Source organism: Lithobates pipiens, unplaced genomic scaffold, assembly GCF_037356315.1.
Source record: "Lithobates pipiens isolate NorthernLeopardFrog02 unplaced genomic scaffold, aLitPip1_a1.2 Scaffold_18, whole genome shotgun sequence".
NCBI classification, from domain to species: Eukaryota; Metazoa; Chordata; class Amphibia; order Anura; family Ranidae; genus Lithobates; species Lithobates pipiens.
Window position 1 is genome coordinate 163,389,471 of NW_027507758.1, and position 20,578 is coordinate 163,410,048.

General features: G+C 42.4%; 1 protein-coding gene across 16 annotated transcripts in view; it reads left to right on the forward strand.

Annotated features, from left to right (window-relative positions):
• The window catches only part of SYNE1 (spectrin repeat containing nuclear envelope protein 1), a 663,643-nt gene that overhangs the window by 584,483 nt on the left and 58,582 nt on the right, over positions 1-20,578 (forward strand). For 15 of the 16 annotated variants that reach the window (XM_077486324.1, XM_077486337.1, XM_077486323.1 and 12 more), the window contains 2 exons: positions 1,345-1,511; positions 18,960-19,122. In XM_077486324.1, coding sequence (XP_077342450.1) covers positions 1,345-1,511; positions 18,960-19,122 — 330 coding nt within the window. Of the gene's footprint in view, positions 1-1,344; positions 1,512-14,641; positions 14,850-18,959; positions 19,123-20,578 lie in introns of those variants that run through there. The other variant, XM_077486338.1, reaches the window with a different exon arrangement.

Here is a 20,578-nt window from a genome sequence, read left to right on the forward strand (position 1 = left end):
TGAGATGATATGCCTGAGTTCTGGTGTTCTATTCCTGGATTTGCTTTGATGAGCTTACACATGTTGGTTTGTGAGTATAATATGTAATTAGATTTTTACTATTAAATGGTATAAAAGGATAATGCATTAGGCTGGCACACCCACTGTTTGTTTACTGTTACTTTAAAGTGACCATGTGGCTAAAGGGCTAATCACCTCACCACATTAGAAAACATACATGCCATCAATAAAGCAAAACCTACATACACAGAACTCTAAACCCACAGTTGATTCATGATTTAGAGATAGGGGAATGTGGTTTAATTTGCTCCAACAGGGAAACATTCCTTCCTTCCTTGTTGTTACTTCGGTGTCCGTTTGTGAAGCAGTGAAAATATTTCACTACTTCATTCTCTGACATTCTCAGAGGAGATCGTTCTGCTCTGGATGCCAATTTATGAAGCTTTGTAGATCTCTTCACCTTTGGAGGAGTGAAACGATCGACAAACACTTCAAACAGTGGAGAACGGCCCCTGATACTGGAATCTCATGAGACTCTACGAGATTACTGCATCAGAAATTCACTGAAACACAGAGATGTCAGTTTATTAAGCAGTGACAAATTATCACCGCTCACTACACAGACAGATGGCATGGTTAATGCTAATAAAATAGAGTGCCTCTACATAATATATATATATATATATATATATATATATATATATATATATATATATATATATATATATGGAAAGCACATAAATATGACAGGGAGGCATCATTACTGTCTTGGGGGGTCTGATCAAGGAAGAAGGAAATTAATAATCTTCTTTCTTCCTTCTCAGATCCCCCCGGATTCTCTCTTCACTCCCCGATTCTCCACCTCTGAGCTGGTGAATCAGGGACAGTGAATTCTGACTCAGATCGCCAGTGAAGCGTTGAGATCGCAGCTTCATAAACTGGCCGTTTTTGTGTCAGCCAATGACGATTCTCAGTGTGCGGAGATCATCGGCAGGAGAACATGTTCAAACACGTTTTCCCCCGATTATCTCTGTTTCATAAACCGTTTATGGACTGTGATCAGTGGCGATCCTCGGGGTCACCGCTGTTCACAGTTTAATAAGCGGACACCTTAAAGAGGAACTGCGGTCTGCTCACATAATGTGTAATAAAAACATCTTTCCATTGTGAAGCTTCCCTCCAACCACGTTGCATATTATTTTATATATACTGTGATTCTGTACTTGTCAAATATTATGCTGCAGAAATCTCCCTCGACTAAGAAAATTAAGGAAAGAATCTGGTTGTTATTCAGACAAGTAGCTGATTTTTCTGACACTGATGCATATTGTCTGTGCTGTATAGGACTACCAGGAGGAAATTGCAGTTTTTCGGGAAAACAAAATCCAGCTGCAGCAAATGGGAGAGAGACTTGCTAAGGCCAGCTACGAAAGCAAGGCATCAGAGATCGAGTACAAGCTGAGCAAAGTTAATGACAGATGGCAGCATCTACTGGACCTTATTGGTGCAAGGTATATTCATGTTTTAGCCCTTCTCTACTCTATAAAAAAAAATGTTTGGGCTATAGATACACTTTTGTGTATAGATGCATTTTCCCAAAACAATATTCCTTATAGACAAAATAGAAACTCCCAATTCCTTTGACCTCCACACTTGTGTAATGCCTTGTATAATTGTTTTATGTATATCGTTCCAATCATAATACCCCCCACACACCCTCCTAAACTTGGTGTATTTTTTCATTGTGAACTTGCATTGCTGAATTTTGGTCTATAGCTCATTTCATCTCCAGCTGTGTCTGTTTGTCCCATATTGCCACTATGGGGTTGATTTGCTAAAACTGGAGAGTGCAAAATCTTGTGCAGCTCTGCGTGGTAGCAAATTAACCTAGTCAATTAAGCTTTGAAAATAAAACCTGGAAGCTGTTTTCCACTCGCCAATTTTAGTAAATCAACCCCTATATGTTCACGTTCCTAAGAGTATGATATTTTAGCAAATAAGAGGTTGTCAGTCTGCAAAATAGAGTAGGGACTGGCCAGAGTGGGAACACGATTACTCAGTTGGCAAGCTTAACCCCCCCCCCCCCCCCGGCAGTATTCCCGAGTTCGGCTCGGGGTGGATTTTCAGTACCAAACACGGTAACCCCCGACACTTGGGATCCCATCGCAGGATCCAGGAAGAGCTTACTTACCTTGTCCCCTGGATCCTGCAATGTCTCCCCTCTGTGTGTGCGAGCCATCCTCCGCTCGATCGATCACGGAGCTGAGCTCTGTTCCCTGCGAGCGTTGTGGTGCACGGGGACGGAAAATGGCGCCAAATTCAAAAAGTAAAACACGCAATACATAAACAGTACACGGTAATCTTACAGATTACACTACTGTATCAATTTATTTCACATCCCTTTTGTCCCTAGCGGTTTGTCCAGTGTCTTGCATGCAGTTTTATATTATAAAAACTGTTCTTTCTGCCTGGAAACTGGAGATTGTCCATAGCAACCAAAACCATCCCTTTACATCAAAAGTGGTTTTAGACCAGCTAGAAAACAGCGAAAATAAATTAGAATCACTCACAGAATTGAGCGATAGTGATTTGTGGGGAAATCCGTCATCAAACACTGAAAGTAATGACAGCGGCAATTCTGCAACTGAGCAAATTTTTGTGTTCTTGAGTTGATTACATTATTGAATACTTTTTATTATTATTATATTATTATTTGTTATATTTATTTATAGTTATTTATTATATTATAATTTATGACTTAATTTTTCAAACTTTATCATACCCGGTATGTCTACTAGAGAATTACAGGCCTACAATATAAAACGGCAAATTTCCATACAAAATAATTGTATCACTTTCAGCACCTAAAATCTGAAATAATCGTACCGCCAGGGAGGTTAAACATGTATTGCAATATATGTGAACAAAGAATCCTCTCTTCCTCCTCTTCCACCCCCCCCCCCCCCACTCTTTCACATTTGGCACATAAAATAGTTTAAGAGGGAAACCAGGTTCCCACTTCCACTTCCACTCAGATCGCCTAGGTGATCCAAGCGGAAATTCTCCTCCCCCCCGGGACTGGTCACAGGTCCCTGAAGACTGTGGGACCATTAAGACAGTGCAGTGCCGCTCACACATGCACAGTGAGCAGCCGGAAGTGAAGTCGCAAGCAGTCACAGCCCCCGGGACAATATGTCACCACCAAGACTGAAGGCCAGTGAAGAAACTGGCCGGCGAGGACAGTGTGGTATCCCCGGAAAGGTATGTGTCTGTTTTTTATTACGGTTTTTGTAGCTGCTGACTTTTAATTTTTCTACGGGTGACTGAAGTTGCTATTTTATGTTTTGATGGGGCAATAAGTTATGCTCACTGTGCTGTAACCCCTTTGTATTCTATTATACTGTATATACAGTGTATATACAATATTGTGCATATATATATATATATATATATATATATATATATATATATATATATATATGTATATGTATATGTACAGTGGTGTGAAAAAGTGTTTGCCCCCTTCCTCATTTCCTGTTCCTTTGCATGTTTGTCACACTTAAGTGTTTCGGAACATCAAACCAATTTAAACAATAGTCAAGGACAACACAAGTAAACACAAAATGCAATTTGTAAATGAAGGTGTTTATTATTAAAGGTGAAAAAAAATCCAAACCATCATGGCCCTGTGTGAAAAAGTGATTGCCCCCTAAACCTAATAACTGGTTGGGCCACCCTTAGCAGCAACAACTGCAACCAAGCGTTTGCGATAACGTGCAATGAGGCTTTTACAGCGTCCTGGAGGAATTTTGGCCCACTCATCTTTGCAGAATTGTCCTAATTCAGTTACATTAGAGGGTTTTCGAGCATGAAGGCCTTTTTAAGGTCATACCACAACATCTCAATAGGATTCAGGTCAGGACTTTGGCTAGGCCACTCCAAAGTTTTCATTTTGTTTTTCTTCAGCCATTCGGTGGTGGACTTGCTGGTGTGTTTAGGATCATTGTCCTGCTGCAGAACCCAAGTTCGTTTCAGCTTGAGTACACGAACAGATGGTCGGACATTCTCCTTCAGGATCTCTTGGTAGACAGCAGAATTCATAGTTCCTTTTATCACGGCAAGTCTTCCAGGTCCTGAAGCAGCAAAACAGCCCCAGACCATCACACTACCACCACCATATTTTACTGTTGGTATAATGTTCTTTTTATGAAATGCAGTGTTCCTTCTACGCCAGATATACTTGGACACACACCTTCCAAAGAGTTCCACTTTTGTCTCATCGGTCCACAGAATGTTGTCCCAAAAGTCTTGGGGATCATCAAGATGTGTTGTGGAGAAATTGAGACGAGCTTTGATGTTCTTTTTGCTCAGCAGTGGTTTTCTCCTTGGAACTCTGCCATGCAGGCCATTTTTGCCCAGTCTTTTCCTGATGGTGGAGGCATGAACGCTGACCTTAACTGAGGCAAGTGAGGCCTACAGTTCCTTGGACGTTGTTGTGGGGTCTTTTGTGACCTCTTGGATGAGTCGTCGCTGCGCTCTTGGGGTAATTTTGGGCGGCCGGCCACTCCTGGGAAGGTTCACCACTGTTCCATGTCTTCGCCATTTGTGGATAATGGCTCTCACTGTGGTTCGCTGGATTCCCAAAGCTTTGGAAATGGCTTTATAACCCTTTCCAGACTGATAGATCTCAATTACTTTCTTTCTCAATTGTTCCTGAATTTCTTTGGGTCTCGGCATGATGTGTAGCTTTTAAGGATCTTCTGGTGGACCTTACTGTGTCAAGCAGCTCCTATTTAAGTGATGCCTTGATTGTGAACAGGTGTGGCAATAATCAGGCCTGGGTGTGGCTAGAGAAATTGAATTCAGGTGTGGACAACCACAGTTATAGTATGTTTTAACAAGGGGGGCAATCACTTTTTCACACAGGGCCATGATGGTTTGGATTTTTTTTCACCTTTAATAATAAACACCTTCATTTACAAATTGCATTTTGTGTTTACTTGTGTTGTCCTTGACTATTGTTTAAATTGGTTTGATGTTCCGAAACACTTAAGTGTGGCAAACATGCAAAGGAACAGGAAATGAGGAAGGGGGCAAACACTTTTTCACACCACTGTATATATATATATATATTTATGGTCAAAGCCCTATGGCCGATACGGATATGAACAAATAGACTTTACCATAAGATTAACAACATGAAATGGACCTGAAGTGTGCCCTGGTCTGATGGTCGGTATACCAAAATAAGGGGGCATACCCTAGATTAGAAATTAATATTTGTGAAGAGAAATGAATTTGAGAAATGCCCTGAAAAGGGGATGGGAGGGTGGGTGCCGCGCACCGGAAACCGACAAAGACCACAGGCGAGCGGGCTGGTTAAATACCCTCCGGGCTCCTCCCATAAATTCAGGCCACCACACTGGCCTTCCTACTTATGGTCAAAGCCCTATGGCCGATACGGATATGAACAAATAGACTTTACCATAAGATTAACAACATGAAATGGACCTGAAGTGTGCCCTGGTCTGATGGTCGGTATACCAAAATAAGGGGGCAAAACATTCAGGTAGGGGTGTAGTTTTATTAGTTTTAGCTTAATTAGTTGAGCAAGTTTGGTGAATGCTTGTGCCATTTCCATCCGAGGATTGGGGATGTACCGGGCGAGGTAGGCAGGGTTCCAACTGCTTAGTCTCTTAATGACGTGACTTGGGACCCATGCCAACATGCTGCCAAGGGTGCTCAAATACTAAAGAGTGACCACGGTATGGACCGGGGTCGAGGTATAGGCTGCGTAGAAGAACCCCATGTGTTTGGGAAACTGGCAGGTACACAAGTGTTAGCACGAAAAGGCAATAGGGAACTAGAGTTTACGCGTTCCGGTAGGAGTGACAGTAGGTAGTCGAGTATGGTTACTCGACACCAAGCACTGCCTTTTCTATAGAAATGGACGTCTATCCTGGAGCCAGATTGCTGGGTTTTAGACACTGCAAGGTGGAGGATGAAATGGTGTTGGTAGCGAGCCAAGTGACGACTATGCAGGACTTGGCCTGCGGGGTTGCTGAAGGCCTGGAATGCCCATACAATGGACTTTAACTGGTGCCACCAAGATAACTGCAGCAGTCTGCGCAGGAAGGACACAACCGAGAGCGGCCAGACCTGGCTTCATCAACAAGGTGAGCCTTGGCCCAGTTGTCAGTGGTGAAAGCCACAGCCTGTCCTGACATAACCCCAGATTCGAGAGGCTGTCATGACCGGGTATAGCTTGAAGAGGGAGGAAGTCCAGGTAAACCCGGGGTTTAGGAGTATCCCTGATGCCATGGTTCTGTAACCAGTGGTGGCCAAAAATTGCAGCGAAGCCTGTGGAGGCTGTGGCATCTGTCACTACCAGGGGTGACAGGGGCATCGTAGATGGTCTAAACATCGCTACACCAATCCATGCAGTAAGGAACCTTCCGACATTGATGGTCTGCTATTGCCACGGCATCTAAATTAAGGATCTGAGAAGGGTCCTGTGTCCGTGAGAGGAGGACCAGGAGGCGTGACATAAAGATCGACCCTGGGGAATGGCCCGTATTGCCGATTTGAACGTTTGTCAGGTAGTGTGTGTGTAGAACCTGGCTGCCAGTGCTACCAACGATAAATTGGCTAGGCCATGGAAAACCACAAAGGGCCAGGTAGATGGCCGCTTGGATGACAAGACTGGGGAATATGCGAGGATTTTATATGTCCTTAAAGATGGCAGTTGTGATGGGCGAGCGTTTGCCGTTGGCTATGGGCGATGCCTCTGGATGCCTCGTAGAGGGGATCTTGCTGTATGGGCCGTAAAGACAGATGGCTCTCCGGGCCCTGTAAGGATAAGAAATGCTGAACGCTGGCTAGGTATAGCCTGAGCGTGTTACAGGAAGAAGCCAGTTGCGTGTGTCAACACGATCCTGGTGCAGGATGGAAGTTGAACTCAACTGTCCTAAGGGAGAGACAGACAGACAGGAAACGGTGAGTGGCTTGTAAGAAAAGCCACAGGAGACAAGTGGTCAATTAAGTGCTGCTGAAAACGACGTGTAGCCAGTTTGTGTGCCACTGAGAATGTGCTTGCAAAAGAATGATTGCAAGAAGTTATGCTAAATCGCAAGCCTTGGCATGATTGCAAAAGTAGTGTTTAACCACTTCAGGACCGCCGTATTGCCATTGTACGTCAGCACAATGGCACAGGCAGGCAGAATCACGTACATCTACGTGATTGCCTTCCAGCGGGTGGGGGGTCCCATCGGACCCCCTCCCGCTGGATACGGCGGTCCGATTCGGTCCAGCAGCGATCCGTGATGAGGGGATGGCCGTTCGTTTTCGGCCACCCCCTCTGGATCGCTCCTGGCCAATGAGAAGCTTCCTCCCCTGTGTATTGTTTACACAGGAAGGAGGAAGTGATGTCATTCTCCTCGGGGCGGTCTTTTTGACCGGACTACGAGGAGAAGAGTAAAAGTAAGTCTGCACGAACACTACACTGACATGTAGGTACACACAGGCACACAAACCCCCCCCGATCCCCCCCCCGATCGCCCCCCGATCCCCCCCCGCCCCCCCTCCCCCCCCAGTCACATTGTCACTGATTGCATTGATCATTTCTTTACTGATCAATGCATTCAGTGTCAGTTGTGACAGTAAAAACTGTCAGGACAGTTAGTGTTAGGTCCAGGGTAGCCCCCTATCACCCCCCAATAAAGATTTAACCCCCTGATTGCCCCTAGAGTTAACCCTTTCACCCCCTTTTGCCAGTGTCACTAAGCGATCATTTTTCTGATCGCTGCATGTGTCGCTAGTGTCGCTAGGTAGCTAGTTATTTTTTTAGGTTCACCGCCAGGTTTTTATATCGCTAGGTACCCCGATATACTACCCAATAATGTTTTTAACCCCCTGATTGCCGCTAGTTAACCCTTTCACCCCCTTTTGCCAGTGTCACTAAGCGATCGTTTTTCTGATCGCTGCATTAGTGTCGCTACAGTCGCTAGGTAGCTAGTTATTTTTTTAGGTTCACCGCCAGGTTTTTATAGCGCTAGGTACCCCGATATACTACCCAATAATGGTTTTAACCCTCTGATTTCCGCTAGTTAACCCTTTCACCCCCTTTTGCCAGTGTCACTAAGCGATAATTTTTCTGAACGCTGCATCAGTGTCGCTAGTGTCGCTAGGTAGCTAGTTAACTAGGCTCCCAAAAAGTCCCCCACATGTGGTATCCCCGTACTCGGGAGAAGCAGCAGAATTTATTTTGGGGTGTAATTTGACTTCTGCCCATAGCATGTGTGAGCAATATATCATTTAGTGACAACTTTGTGCAAAAAAAAAAAAGTTTGTAATATTCCCGCAACTTTTGGCAAAATATAAAATATTCCATGGACTCAACATGCCTCTCAGTAAATAGCTTGGGGTGTCTACTTTCCAAAATGGGGTCATTTGGGGGGGTTTTGTGCTATTTTGGCATTTTATGGCCTTCGAAACTGTGATAGGTAGTGAGGAGTTAAATCAAAAATTTGCACCCTTAGAAATCCTGAAGGTGGTGATTGGTTTTCGGGGTGCCGTGCGCGACTAGACTCCCAAAAAGTCCCACACATGTGGTATCCCCGTACTCGGGAGAAGCAGCAGAATGTATTTTGGGGTGTCATTTCACATATAACCATGGCATGTGTGAGCAATATATCATTTAGTGACAACTTTTTGTAAAAAAAAATTTTTTTATTTTTTTTTGTCATTATTCAATCCCTTAGGACAAAAAAAATAAATATTCAATGGGCTCAACATACCCATCAGCAATTTCCTTGGGGTGTCTACTTTCCAAAATGGGGTCATTTGGGGGGGATTTGTACTGCCCTGCCATTTTAGCACCTCAAGAAATGAGATAGGCAGTCATAAATTAAAAGCTGTGTAAATTCCAGAAAATGTACTCTAGTTTGTAGACGCTATAACTTTTGCGCAAACCAAAAAATATACGCTTATTGACATTTTTTTTACTAAAGACATGTGGCTGAATAAATTTTGCCCTCAATGTATGACTAAAATTTAGTTTATTCGATTTTTCTTATAACAAAAAGAAGAAAATATCTTTTTTTTTCAAAATTTTCGCTCTTTTTTCATTTATATCGCAAAAAAAAAAAATCGCAGAGGCAATCAAATACCATCAAAAGAAAGCTCTATTTGTGGGAAGAAAAGGACGCAAATTTCGTTTGGGTGCAATATTGCATGACCGCGCAATTACCAGTTAAAGCAGCGCAGTGCGAAATTGCAAAAAGACCTCTGGTCCTTAAGGTGTTTATTGGTCCGGAACTGAAGTGGTTAAACGTGTACTTGCGACAATTGCGCGGGAGTTTGTCACTGGAGATGTGTTGGTAGTGACTGTGAGAAATTCGTGTTACCGCATGTGCTTTGCGAAGACTGCAGGAGTTGTGCTTGAACATGTGTTTGGATGCGTGCTTGCAACGATTGCAAGATGTTATGCCAAGATGCGTGCTTGCAACGATTGCAAGATGTTATGCTAGGATGCGTGCTTGCAACGATTGCAAGATGTTATGCCAAGATACGCGCTTGCAACGATTGCAAGATGTTATGCTAGGATGCGTGCCTGCAACGATTGCAAGGAGTCACACCAGGATGCGTGCTTACCATGATTGCAAGATGTTATGCTAGAATGCGTGCCTGCAATGATTGCAAGAAGTTATGCCAGGATGCGTGCCTGCAATGATTGCAAGGAGTTATGCCAGGATGCGTGCCTGCAACGATTGCAAGGAGTTATGGTAAGACACATGGGTAGCCAGGTCGGAAAAGACAGAAGTGCATCCAGTCCTAACCATAAATCAAACAAATAAAATACCGCACAACCCGACACACCCAATTCTACACCCACAGCTGATCCAGAGGAAGGCAAAAAACCCCAGCAGAGCATAGCCCAATTTGCTACAACAGGGAAAAAATTCCTTCCTGATCCCTCGAGAGGCAATCGGATTTTCCCTGGATCAACTTTACCTATAAATATAAGTACCCCGTTATAACGTACATTTAGGAAAGTATCCAGGCTTTTCCTAAAGCAATCTATTGAGCCAGCCAGAACTGCCTGCTAGCAATGATTGCAATAAGTTTGTGCCTGGACATCTGCTTGCAATGATTGCAAGAGGTCTTATGCTCAAATGCGTGCTTGCAATGATTGCAAGAGGTCTATGCCCGAATGTGTGCTTGCAATGATTGCAAGAAGTCTATGTTTTGGATGCGTGCCTGCAACGATTGCAAGAAGTCTACGCTTGGATGCGTGCTAGCAATGACTGCAAGAAGTCTACACTTGGATGCGTGTTTGCAATGATTGCAAGAAGTCTATGCTTGTATGCGAACTTGCAACGATTTGCAAGAAGTTTATGCTTAATGCGTGCTTGCAACGATTTGCAAGAAGTCTATGCTTGGATCCGTGCTTGCAACGATTTCAAGAAGTCAACGCTTGTATGCGTACTTGCAACGACTGTAAGGCCGCGTACACACGCGCGGACTGTTCGCCCACACACGACGAACGAACAGTTTGCTGAAACCGTGCGCGATGACGTGAACAGCACGTACGACGGGACGAAAAATACGACGTCCTATACACTGCATTATAGCTTTCGGCGTGAAAATCCTTTCTGAGCATGCGCGCAACTTTGTTTGACGAACAAGCCTACACACGAGCGGGCTGTTCGCTGAAACAAGGTTTCAGCGGACAGTTTTTCGGAATTTCCGAAAAACCTTGTCCGTCCAACTGTCCGCTGAAACTGTCCGCTGAAAGCCCACACACGAGCGGACTGTCCGCCCAAACACTGTTCAGCGGACAAAGTTGGGCGAACAGTCCGCCCGTGTGTACGCGGCCTTCGACGTCCATGCTTGAATGCGTGCTTGCAACGATTGCAAGAAGTCTATGTTTGGATGCGTGCTTGCAATGATTGCAAGAAGTCTACGCTTGGATGCGTGCTTGTAATGACTGCAAGAAGTCTACGCTTGGATGCGTGTTCGCAACAATTGCAAGAAGTATACGCTTGTATGCGTACTTGTACCAACTGCAAGATGTCCATGCTTGACTGCGTGCTTGCAACGATTGCAAGAAGTCTACGCTTGGATGCGTGTTTGCAATGATTGCAAGAAGTCTACGCTTGTGTGCGTACTTGTAACGACTGCCGTGACTGTGACTGATGATGAACCGGACTCTGGAGCATGCACTGAAATGAGGCTAAAGCACTGGGGCACACCGTAACGAATTGGTGCATGTATGCAACTGGATTAGAAACGGAGCGCGGTACGTGGCGGTGAAATTATTCTGATCGCCATGACAGAGGCACGAATCGATCATGCCGCTGTTGCGACTATCCGTTAATCGTGCATGCTCTGAAGCATGTACTGAAATGTGGCTGAAATACCTGGGGCGCGCCGAGACGAATTAGTGCACGATGCGACTGGATTCGTATCGGAGCGTGATACGTGACAGTGAAAATGATTTCCCATGACAGAGTCATGGATCAGAGAACCGAAACCTGCAACCAATAATGAATCCTGACTCTGGAGCATGTACTGAAATGAGGCCGTAACCAACTGGGGCACATCGAAACGAATCGGTGCATCACGGATGCGACTAGATTCGAATCGAAGCGTGGTAAGTGACAATGAAATGAGTGACAAAAGTTTGCCATGACAGAGGCCCGAACCGGTCGTGCCGCGGTTGCGACTGACAACGAACGGGACTCTGGAGCATGTACTGAAATGGGGCCGAAAAATACCTGGGGCACGCCGGGACGAATTGGTGCACGGGGATGCGACCGGATTCGAACTGAACGTACTACGTGACAATGAAATGTTTCCCATGATAGAGCTACGAATCGGAGAGGACGCAACCTGCGACCGTCAACGAACGGGCTCTAGAGCATGTACCGAAATGAGGCCAACGCAACTGGGACACGTCGATCGAACCTGTGCGTTTTGAGAAAAGCGACTGGTTTCGATTCGAACGTAATAGGTGAGGTGAAATGACTCCCATGACAGAGACCCGGGTCGATTTAGCAACGAGCGGGCTCTGGAGCATGTACCGAAATGAGGCCGAGCAACTAGGGGCACACCGGAACGAATCGGCGCATTTAGCGGATGCGACTGGATTCGAATCGGAGCGCAGTGCGTGACAGAAATGAGTGAAATTATGAAATGACCTGCGTGAGCCAGCTATGGCAGAGGTACGAGTCGTTGTGCCGTGAGACACGACTGGCAACGATTTTGACTGTGGAACACGGTAACGAGACTACATAACAAGTTACTAAAACAGTGCAGTTTTTCCTACAAGCAATATCTACTGAAATGACGCCCGTGAAATGAAGGGCGCTGCGAAAATAGTGCGTTTTGAGTGATAACAACCCGGTATCATAACGAACGATTCGATATTTCAGGTTTTAACGACACTCAAAAATAGTACAGGAAGGTCAATCGAGACCCTTACCTGCGGCAGTCGAGCCGGCGACGTCGTACAAAAACGAACGGGAAACGAAAACTACGAGATTTCTAGTAGAGAGACGTTTATCCGAATGGCAACGAAACACGAGCAGTCGGCCTAGTGACGTAGTGCCGCGCACCGGAAACCGACAAAGACCACAGGCGAGCGGGCTGGTTAAATACCCTCCGGGCTCCTCCCATAAATTCAGGCCACCACACTGGCCTTCCTACATATATACATATATTTATCTATTTATAAGTGCATTGTACGAAAAAAAGCTGTAAGCTTTTTTTTTTCACGCATACCACATGGCCGCTGAATCATTAGACCTGTAACATAATGCACACACAACATGGGCACTAAGTTGCCAAGTATTTCAGTGATACAGGAGCGTGCTAGTCATTCAGTTCACTTCTTTAATGCCATTAGGGTATGACATGTAGCTTTTGGAACTCCTTGTGAGTAGTGATGGTTGTGCTGGCTCAGTGCAATACTGTTGCTACTGTAAAGACTTGATGTTATGCAAGTCGTGTTCTATTTCTGGGATCAACTGAGGCTGAAATTTTTAATGAATAATTGAAATGGCTGCAAAGCAGAGTTTAGACGTCAGCCCCTTCTTCTCCCAATCTTAGCCAATCTGAGACCTGCTGTGCAATTATTTCAACAATCATGCTTAAACATGCTTAAAGGATGAGTGAGCATAGGACAAATCTTATTGTGTACTGTCCAATCAGTAGGCTGGGATGGGACCTTTACAAAGCTCCTTTGTTACCTCCAGAAAAGTGAGATCCTAGACCTAACTATACTTTGTAGTGGGAGTACCTGGCTTACTAAAATTGTAAAAATCACAAATGAACAGTTCACATTTATTTTTCAAATGTTTATTTAGCTATTCATGCAGCGTTCAAATTTAAACAGTGCTTCTAAAGCAGTGCCTGTTTTCATGGTATATTAAATTATGCATATAGGGCTTTCCCTCATTCTACCCTTTGCTGGCATGGTACTGTTTGATTTCCACTGTCTACACGGAGTTGGTAGATTTATCCCTACATTTTTGTTTCATCAGTAGTACTTTGTCCAAATTATTCTATAATAGTCTAGAAAATGCTTTATATGTAAAAAGGTAAGAAACATTGGGTATGTGAAAGCCAGAATTTACGGTTTTGAGAAATTCAGTATTAGATCATGAGCTGCAATTGCCTTTTGAATTATTATTTATTATCTCAAACATGAGCTGATGTCATTGCAAGAAGCAGATATCTTGGGAAAAAAATATTCTGTTGGATAAAAAAAAAAAAATCTGCTAATTGCACCAGAACAGTAGTCATGTTTTGTGAAGTGTATTGAACTGCTCTGCATGCATAATTCACCAGCAATGCAGCTTGTGCTAACTAGTAACAACTGCAGGGTTCTATTAGACATATTGCTGTAATAAGAATCACTTGTAAATTATTTGCATTCATACCTTTTACTAATGTAAAAAAGAACACAATTACAGCAGTTAGCCACTCAGCAGCTTAGGTTCTGAAGAAGGTCTGATGGTAAACAGTTATATGCGCACATGGATCTGAATGCACTCTTGGGGCCTATTTACACCTCTGTACTTTTTCTTCTGATGTGTTTTCTATTGAAATAATGGAAAAGTAACAACTTACAAAGCAGCACATTAACATGCATTGGTGCACATTTTTAACACACGTTCTTTATATTCCTCGTGGATGCACATCATGCTCCATCGACGTGCCTTGTTAACACATGCACTGATGTGTGTTTTCAATGGACCATGCATCAAGCAAAAAAAGCAAAAGTGTAAATCCAGCCTTAAGAAAACTGGCCTCCAGCAGTTTTGTGTGGCAAAACTACCAATTGTTTTTAAATCCCCCTGCAGATTATTGTGTGTTTGCAGTCTAATTTCTGGATTACTTGCTCTACTGCCTACAAACATAGGACGTACGATATAATAAGCATTCGTCATGTGCAGGCTCTCTATGTAGTCTCACAGACCTGCAAAGTACTACAAGGACATATTCTGTTTGCAGACATCATAGCTGGTCACAAATCCCTTACATTCTTTTGAGTGGGGTCTTTTTATAGAACCATGAGCAGTTGTCCAAACACTTGGTCTCATGTTGCACGCCCAGATCTCACAACAGTTTGTTGTGCCTGTGTGCTTCCCTCATTTCTGTGTTCCCCACAGAAGTGAAAAGGTTTTTTTATCTTCCAGTGAGCATTAATTGCTCATGGTTTTGCTTCTACTGATGAGTACGTTCATGGTCCTTGCGGCAGCCATTGCTGATTTAGGCGTGCATAAGATGGCAGAGGACAGCATTGAGGATTCTGAACTTCCGGACTGTGATTGTGATGTCTCAAGGCAAGAAAAAGATGTTTGATTTCTTGCATGCTATAGATTTAACAATGCATATCAGACTGATGTTTAGAGAACCAGATAGCCTACATTACCTTTATGTAAAGAAATATACTAATTGAATTCACAAATATGCATGTTCAAGTTTCAAACTTTAAACATTTGGCATGAATGTGAAGCAATTAGAAGTTGCTTGTAGTGTATGTTGGTGATGTTACCAGACAAGATGCTAGTGGCGTGTAATAAAACTGGTCTTCTGGGGACCAATTTAGAATAAACCTTCTTTCACACACAGACATTTGAACACATGCTGTATATAGTGTATATTTGGAATAGGATTAAGAAAGATGTTATCTAAATCCTTATGCCCGGTGCACACAATGAGATTATCGGACGAATGATCGTCCGTTTTTTTTTTTGTATGCTAATCTCAGATCGAATCTGGTGAGTTTACTAAAGTCACGAAAATTTCCGTACGACAAAAAAAAAAATTGAAAGTGATGTCATGTGTTGTAATGCATTTCTATTGCATTTTCAAATGATAGCTGTACTGATTAAACGAAAGTCGTACGATCTGGCATTGTACGAATTTTTTTTTCGTGCATGTCCGATAGAATAATATCGGATGAACTGTCATGATAGGTTCTTGAAAGCTCTGTACTAATGATCCGATTATCGTACGATTGATTCGGAAAAGGGTATTTTTGGTACGATTTTCTGATCGTGTGCACAGGGCTTTATCTATCAACCATACACATATTTCTGTGTTCAGTTATGACACATTTATTTTTCTTTGCTTTACTTTGGTTAATGTGGCCAGTGTAAGCTTAATATAAGTGGAAAATGTAGGTTTACTTGCCACATTTATTTTACACGCCACCATCAGTCCAAGGATATGTATAGATATTTTAGGTAAAGGAGGATGTATTACTAATAGAGAATGTTTACTTTGTATAGAGAATACAGTAAGCTCACATTAAACAACTATCCATGCACATGGAAAAGTGAAAAAAAGACGATTTTTTTTCTTGCATTTGATTAGACAAGAGAAGTGAACAAAGCATGATCTGATTTACTAAGCTGAGTAAGCATTAACTTTGCTAAGTGAAAATTCTCTTCCTTTAGTAAGTTGCCCTAAGGAACTCCAAATCACTGTAAAAGAAGAAGGATGTTGAAAACAGTAGCCAATGAAATCACTAGATAAAGCCAGCTAACAATATTGCTTCCATTGTGCAGTGCAGAGCAACAAACATGCAGCCCAGTGTCTTAGAGTTGTGTTTGTGACCCCCAATCCCATCTCTATATTACCCTGTTTTGCCAATGCTTACATAGACTAAACAGGAAAAGCTTCTAACACTGTAGCTTAGCTTTTCTGATTTATTACTACTGAACTAACATATACTAACGACAAGAAGTGGCAAGTACGGGTTCCTATTTTTAATTGTTCACGTGCTCGATTGTTTTTTGTTTTTGTTTTTTTTTGTTTTTTTTTAAGGACTGCAGAACATACAAAAATACATAGTTATCAACATATTATCCAGCTTTCCCCATTACCGAACGCGGTCAATTGTTTACAAGGCAAATTTTTCAAGAGTGATACACGTGCTTGATTGTTAAGTAGGGTATATACATACCGAAATTATCCAGTTAAGCAGGAGCCAGCTGAGTTTAGATCTCTGTGTATCACTCTCTGTTCTACAGAAGTCATTAGAACAGTTTGTGTTGAACAGTGCTGCTAGAAAGCCAACATTCGATCAATCCATGCAGCCAATGACTGAAGCGCTATTCATTGTATTCTGACATTTTGAATCTCCCTCACTGTGCTATTGTATTCTGGCAGCAGGGGAGATTCCTGCATCTACATCTTTTGTGTGGATACAGGAATCTGTTGACTAATTTCTGTGCTTATGTGCATACACCTCAATCATTGTAGTAGAATGGACATATACATATTTAGATCTGAGAGATTTTGTACATTTTTTTTCATTCAACCCAAAAAAACAAAAAACAAAAAAAAACGTCCATGTATACCCAGTTTTAGAATCATAGGAATCCCATACGGAGCAGTGTTGTTCCATTGAAATATTTCTTGGTTCTTCTATACTTTTATATTGTGGAATTTTCTATGTATCCAGTGTGCTTAATGGAGCTCTTTAGTGCTACTTTAATTTTTGGATAGAAGAGGTGTTTTATTATTATATTATACAATATTATAATGCCTATTCAGTGTATTATATCTAGAAACAACAAACCTGTACTAATTGTATTTGCATTGAGCTATAAGCAATAAACTGTTCAATGCCTTACATGAAGTCCATGTTCTGATTTATAATGCAGTGTGAATTATATCTTACCTGTTGCTCATTGCACAGAGGGACATATGCATTTCCAAATAAGAATGAATGAGATTTGTACTAAAATGTAGAAGTGATAGAATGTAACAGAAGATGTATAAGTGTTATGTGCATTTTTTATACTGCTACCGCATTGTGTCTTAGTGTAGAGAAAGAAATTGAGTACATAATGCCGTTGGGTTTTTAAGTCAATTGTGCAAAGTAATAGCGTTGAAGGTTTGATTTAACATATCTTGTGTAGAGTTTGTACTGCTAGCTCTGAGCAGCTCTAATCTGCAAGTCCAATATGATGTGAGTTTTGTCGGAAGGGATCTAAATATAAACTGGCACTTTAGAGATGTGAAACATGTATTGTTCCATACTTTGTACTAAACTGATAATGGTGCCTTCTAGAGCAGTACAGTGTCCTCTGGGAATTCTTCCAACCTCTACAGAAGAGCACATAGTCTGCTGCTTTATATACTTGTTATGGCACATGCTAAATTGTGTGAGTCACATTACATATTCATGTATGAATTCTAATTGCACATGACTAAAACTGACATTTGTGCGCACGTTCCACAAATTGTTGATATAGTTTAACATGATCTCAGTGGACAGCTACAGCGTAAGAGGAGCTTTGGCATCCAAGACTAATTGGACAAATTTTCCTTGTCATCTTGGTATATTGTGCGCAGAATCAGAGCACAAAGGCATTAATCTTGCATATACACATATCATAGCATATCACGGATCTTCAGTAGAAATTCACATAACTTACAGATAAGACAGGAAAAGTATAATTTATAGTTATCATGTCAATGCAGCCGTCTCCTCCAGTAAAACTTACAATGATGTAACTAGTTATCTACAGTCTTCTATATTTTGGTTACTTAGTGCATCCTTTAGGTTTTATTGGAGTTAAAGAAACCACATTCCCACTGCCATTTTTAGGTTACACGGTGTACAGTTTGTTGCCTGCTTTGATACACAACTAATGACCTTTAATTCATAATGTTAATGGAATGAACAGCTCCAAACAATATGCAAGAATTTTCAATCATACTGAATGATCTTTAGGGCAGATAAGCTTAGTAAAATAAATGTCAGGTACAGGCATACCCCACTTTTAAGTACACAATGGGGTTTATTTACTAAAGCTGGAAAGTGAAAAATCAGGCTCACTTCTGCATAGAAACCAATGAGCTTCCAGGTTTTATTACCAAAGCTTAATTGAACAAGCTGGGGTTTGAAGCTCATTGGTTTCTATGCAGAAGTGAGCCTGATTTTTCATTTTCCAGCTTTAGTAAATAAACCCCATTGTGTACTTAAAAGCGAGGTATGCCTGTATCTGGGTCCTGTGGCATCCCACTTCAGTTTCCAAAAAGCTTCTACATTGACTAGTATACGTATGTCTGCCAGAGGAATACCTACTGTTCCTGGATCCAGTATTCTGCCCACGCATTATACTTGCTGGACCATTGTCTGGCCATAAAATTGTCAGGAGGAAGCAGTAGCCTCCAGTTTTCTACACATGACTCAAGCAATGTAAGTAACGACACTGATAGGTGCTTGAGCTTTGTGTCTGTCGTTATTATTCATACATTTTTTTTCTGCTCAGAGAGATCATTATCAATTCTGCCTGTTCTGTATTATGTAGTAGTCACATGGTTTACCATTGCTATAGTTACATGTTTTTGCAGCTGATAAACTAAAGGACTGGTCTAACAATATTCTATTGACAGCAGTAATAAAAATGATTTATTTTATCATTACCTGGCAGAGTGAAGAAACTAAAGGAGACCTTGGTTGCAGTACAGCAGTTGGATAAGAACATGAGCAGCCTAAGATCATGGCTGGGTCACATAGAATCAGAGTTGTCCAAACCTATCGTGTATGAAATCAGTGATTCTGAAGAGATACAAAGGAAACTAAATGAGCAGCAGGTAAACCCTAAATAAGTATGGTACACCACTCCTGTCGGTAACAGGAGCAAAAGCTTAAATAGCATTGGCACCACATCGTGGGAAGTCCAAGTGCACAAGCACACTTGGCTGTCAATGCACCAGCGATGGAACTAGAAAAAGCAGCTCAATGGTCTTCATGTTATCAGGTATGTTACCATAGTTACACTGCTGCAATCGATAAAGCAGACTGTGCCACGCTGATGTTTTAAAATGCATGGTGCCTGAGGCTGCTGAAACAGTAATTTTTTAATGATTTTCTGAGCTTTTTAAAGACACTAAGAGTGGAATAAATGTTGTTCGTGTTTATAGTTTTGAAGTATAACCATCTTTTTTTTTTACCACCAACTATCTATCTTTCAAGGCAAACTCCAGTCCTCTGTTAACATCTATTGACAGATGATAGATAGGTTGATGTTGATCAGGACATGCAATTTTTAAATACAAAAAGATAATTAAATTAAAACCTGTAATGGTGCAAACACGAGGCACAAAGGCACTTACCCCGGGGGTCTAGGCAATCTTTCTGTTGACTGTGGTATCACTGAAGCAATTGCTTTGAGACCAATGCATGTCAGAATTAGAGGCCTCTGTATAGCTCTTGTGCCTCAGGTGACCCTACTCATAATGGAGTCACCAAATGAATTTATAAATGTGAGGAGAACTCTGACAATCAACAGGTCTTCTTTATTGGTGCAATAGAGAACCTATAATAGATTAACCTTTTTTGGCATGCTGCTACAGCAGTATATCTACTACAGCATTTTATTCTGGCTGATGATGTGTTATAAGTGTCTGTAACATTACAGAGACTCTGAAGAACACAGCCTGATAAAGCCCCCCGCCCGCAGACCCCCCCCCCCCTTCCCCAAAGCACCCACCCCCCCATGTTAAGGGCACGCGGGCTGGTACGGCTCAGGAGGGGGGAGTGGTGCTCGCTCATCTCCATCCTCTTTCTTGACCGGCCTGGGCTGCGTGCTCGGATAAGGGTCTGGTATGGAATTTGGGGGGACCCCCACGCCATTTTTTCAGCATAGGGTTCCCCTTAAAACCCATACCAGGCGACGGGGCTAGCAAGGTGTCAATCTCGCCAATGGAGGCGGCGACATTGACTTCCTTCGCTAGTCCCGTCGTACCTCAAGTCACGTTCAAAATTTACGGACTTTACTCCATGTGTGGGCAAGTCCATTCATTTTAAAAGTCCAGCGGACCTCTGCCAAAAGTCCGGCGGATTGTCCGCCGGAAAAGTCTGGTCGTGTGTGGGCAAGTCCACTCGTTCGGAAAGTCCGGCGGACCTCCACTGCAAAGTCCGGTGGATTGTCCGCCAGATAGTCTGATCGTGTGTACGCAGCATTAGCAATTGAATTTATCATTGTGTGAAACGTAGTAATTACTGCACTTAACAGGAAATAGTCATTCGCAATTTTCCAATAATTTA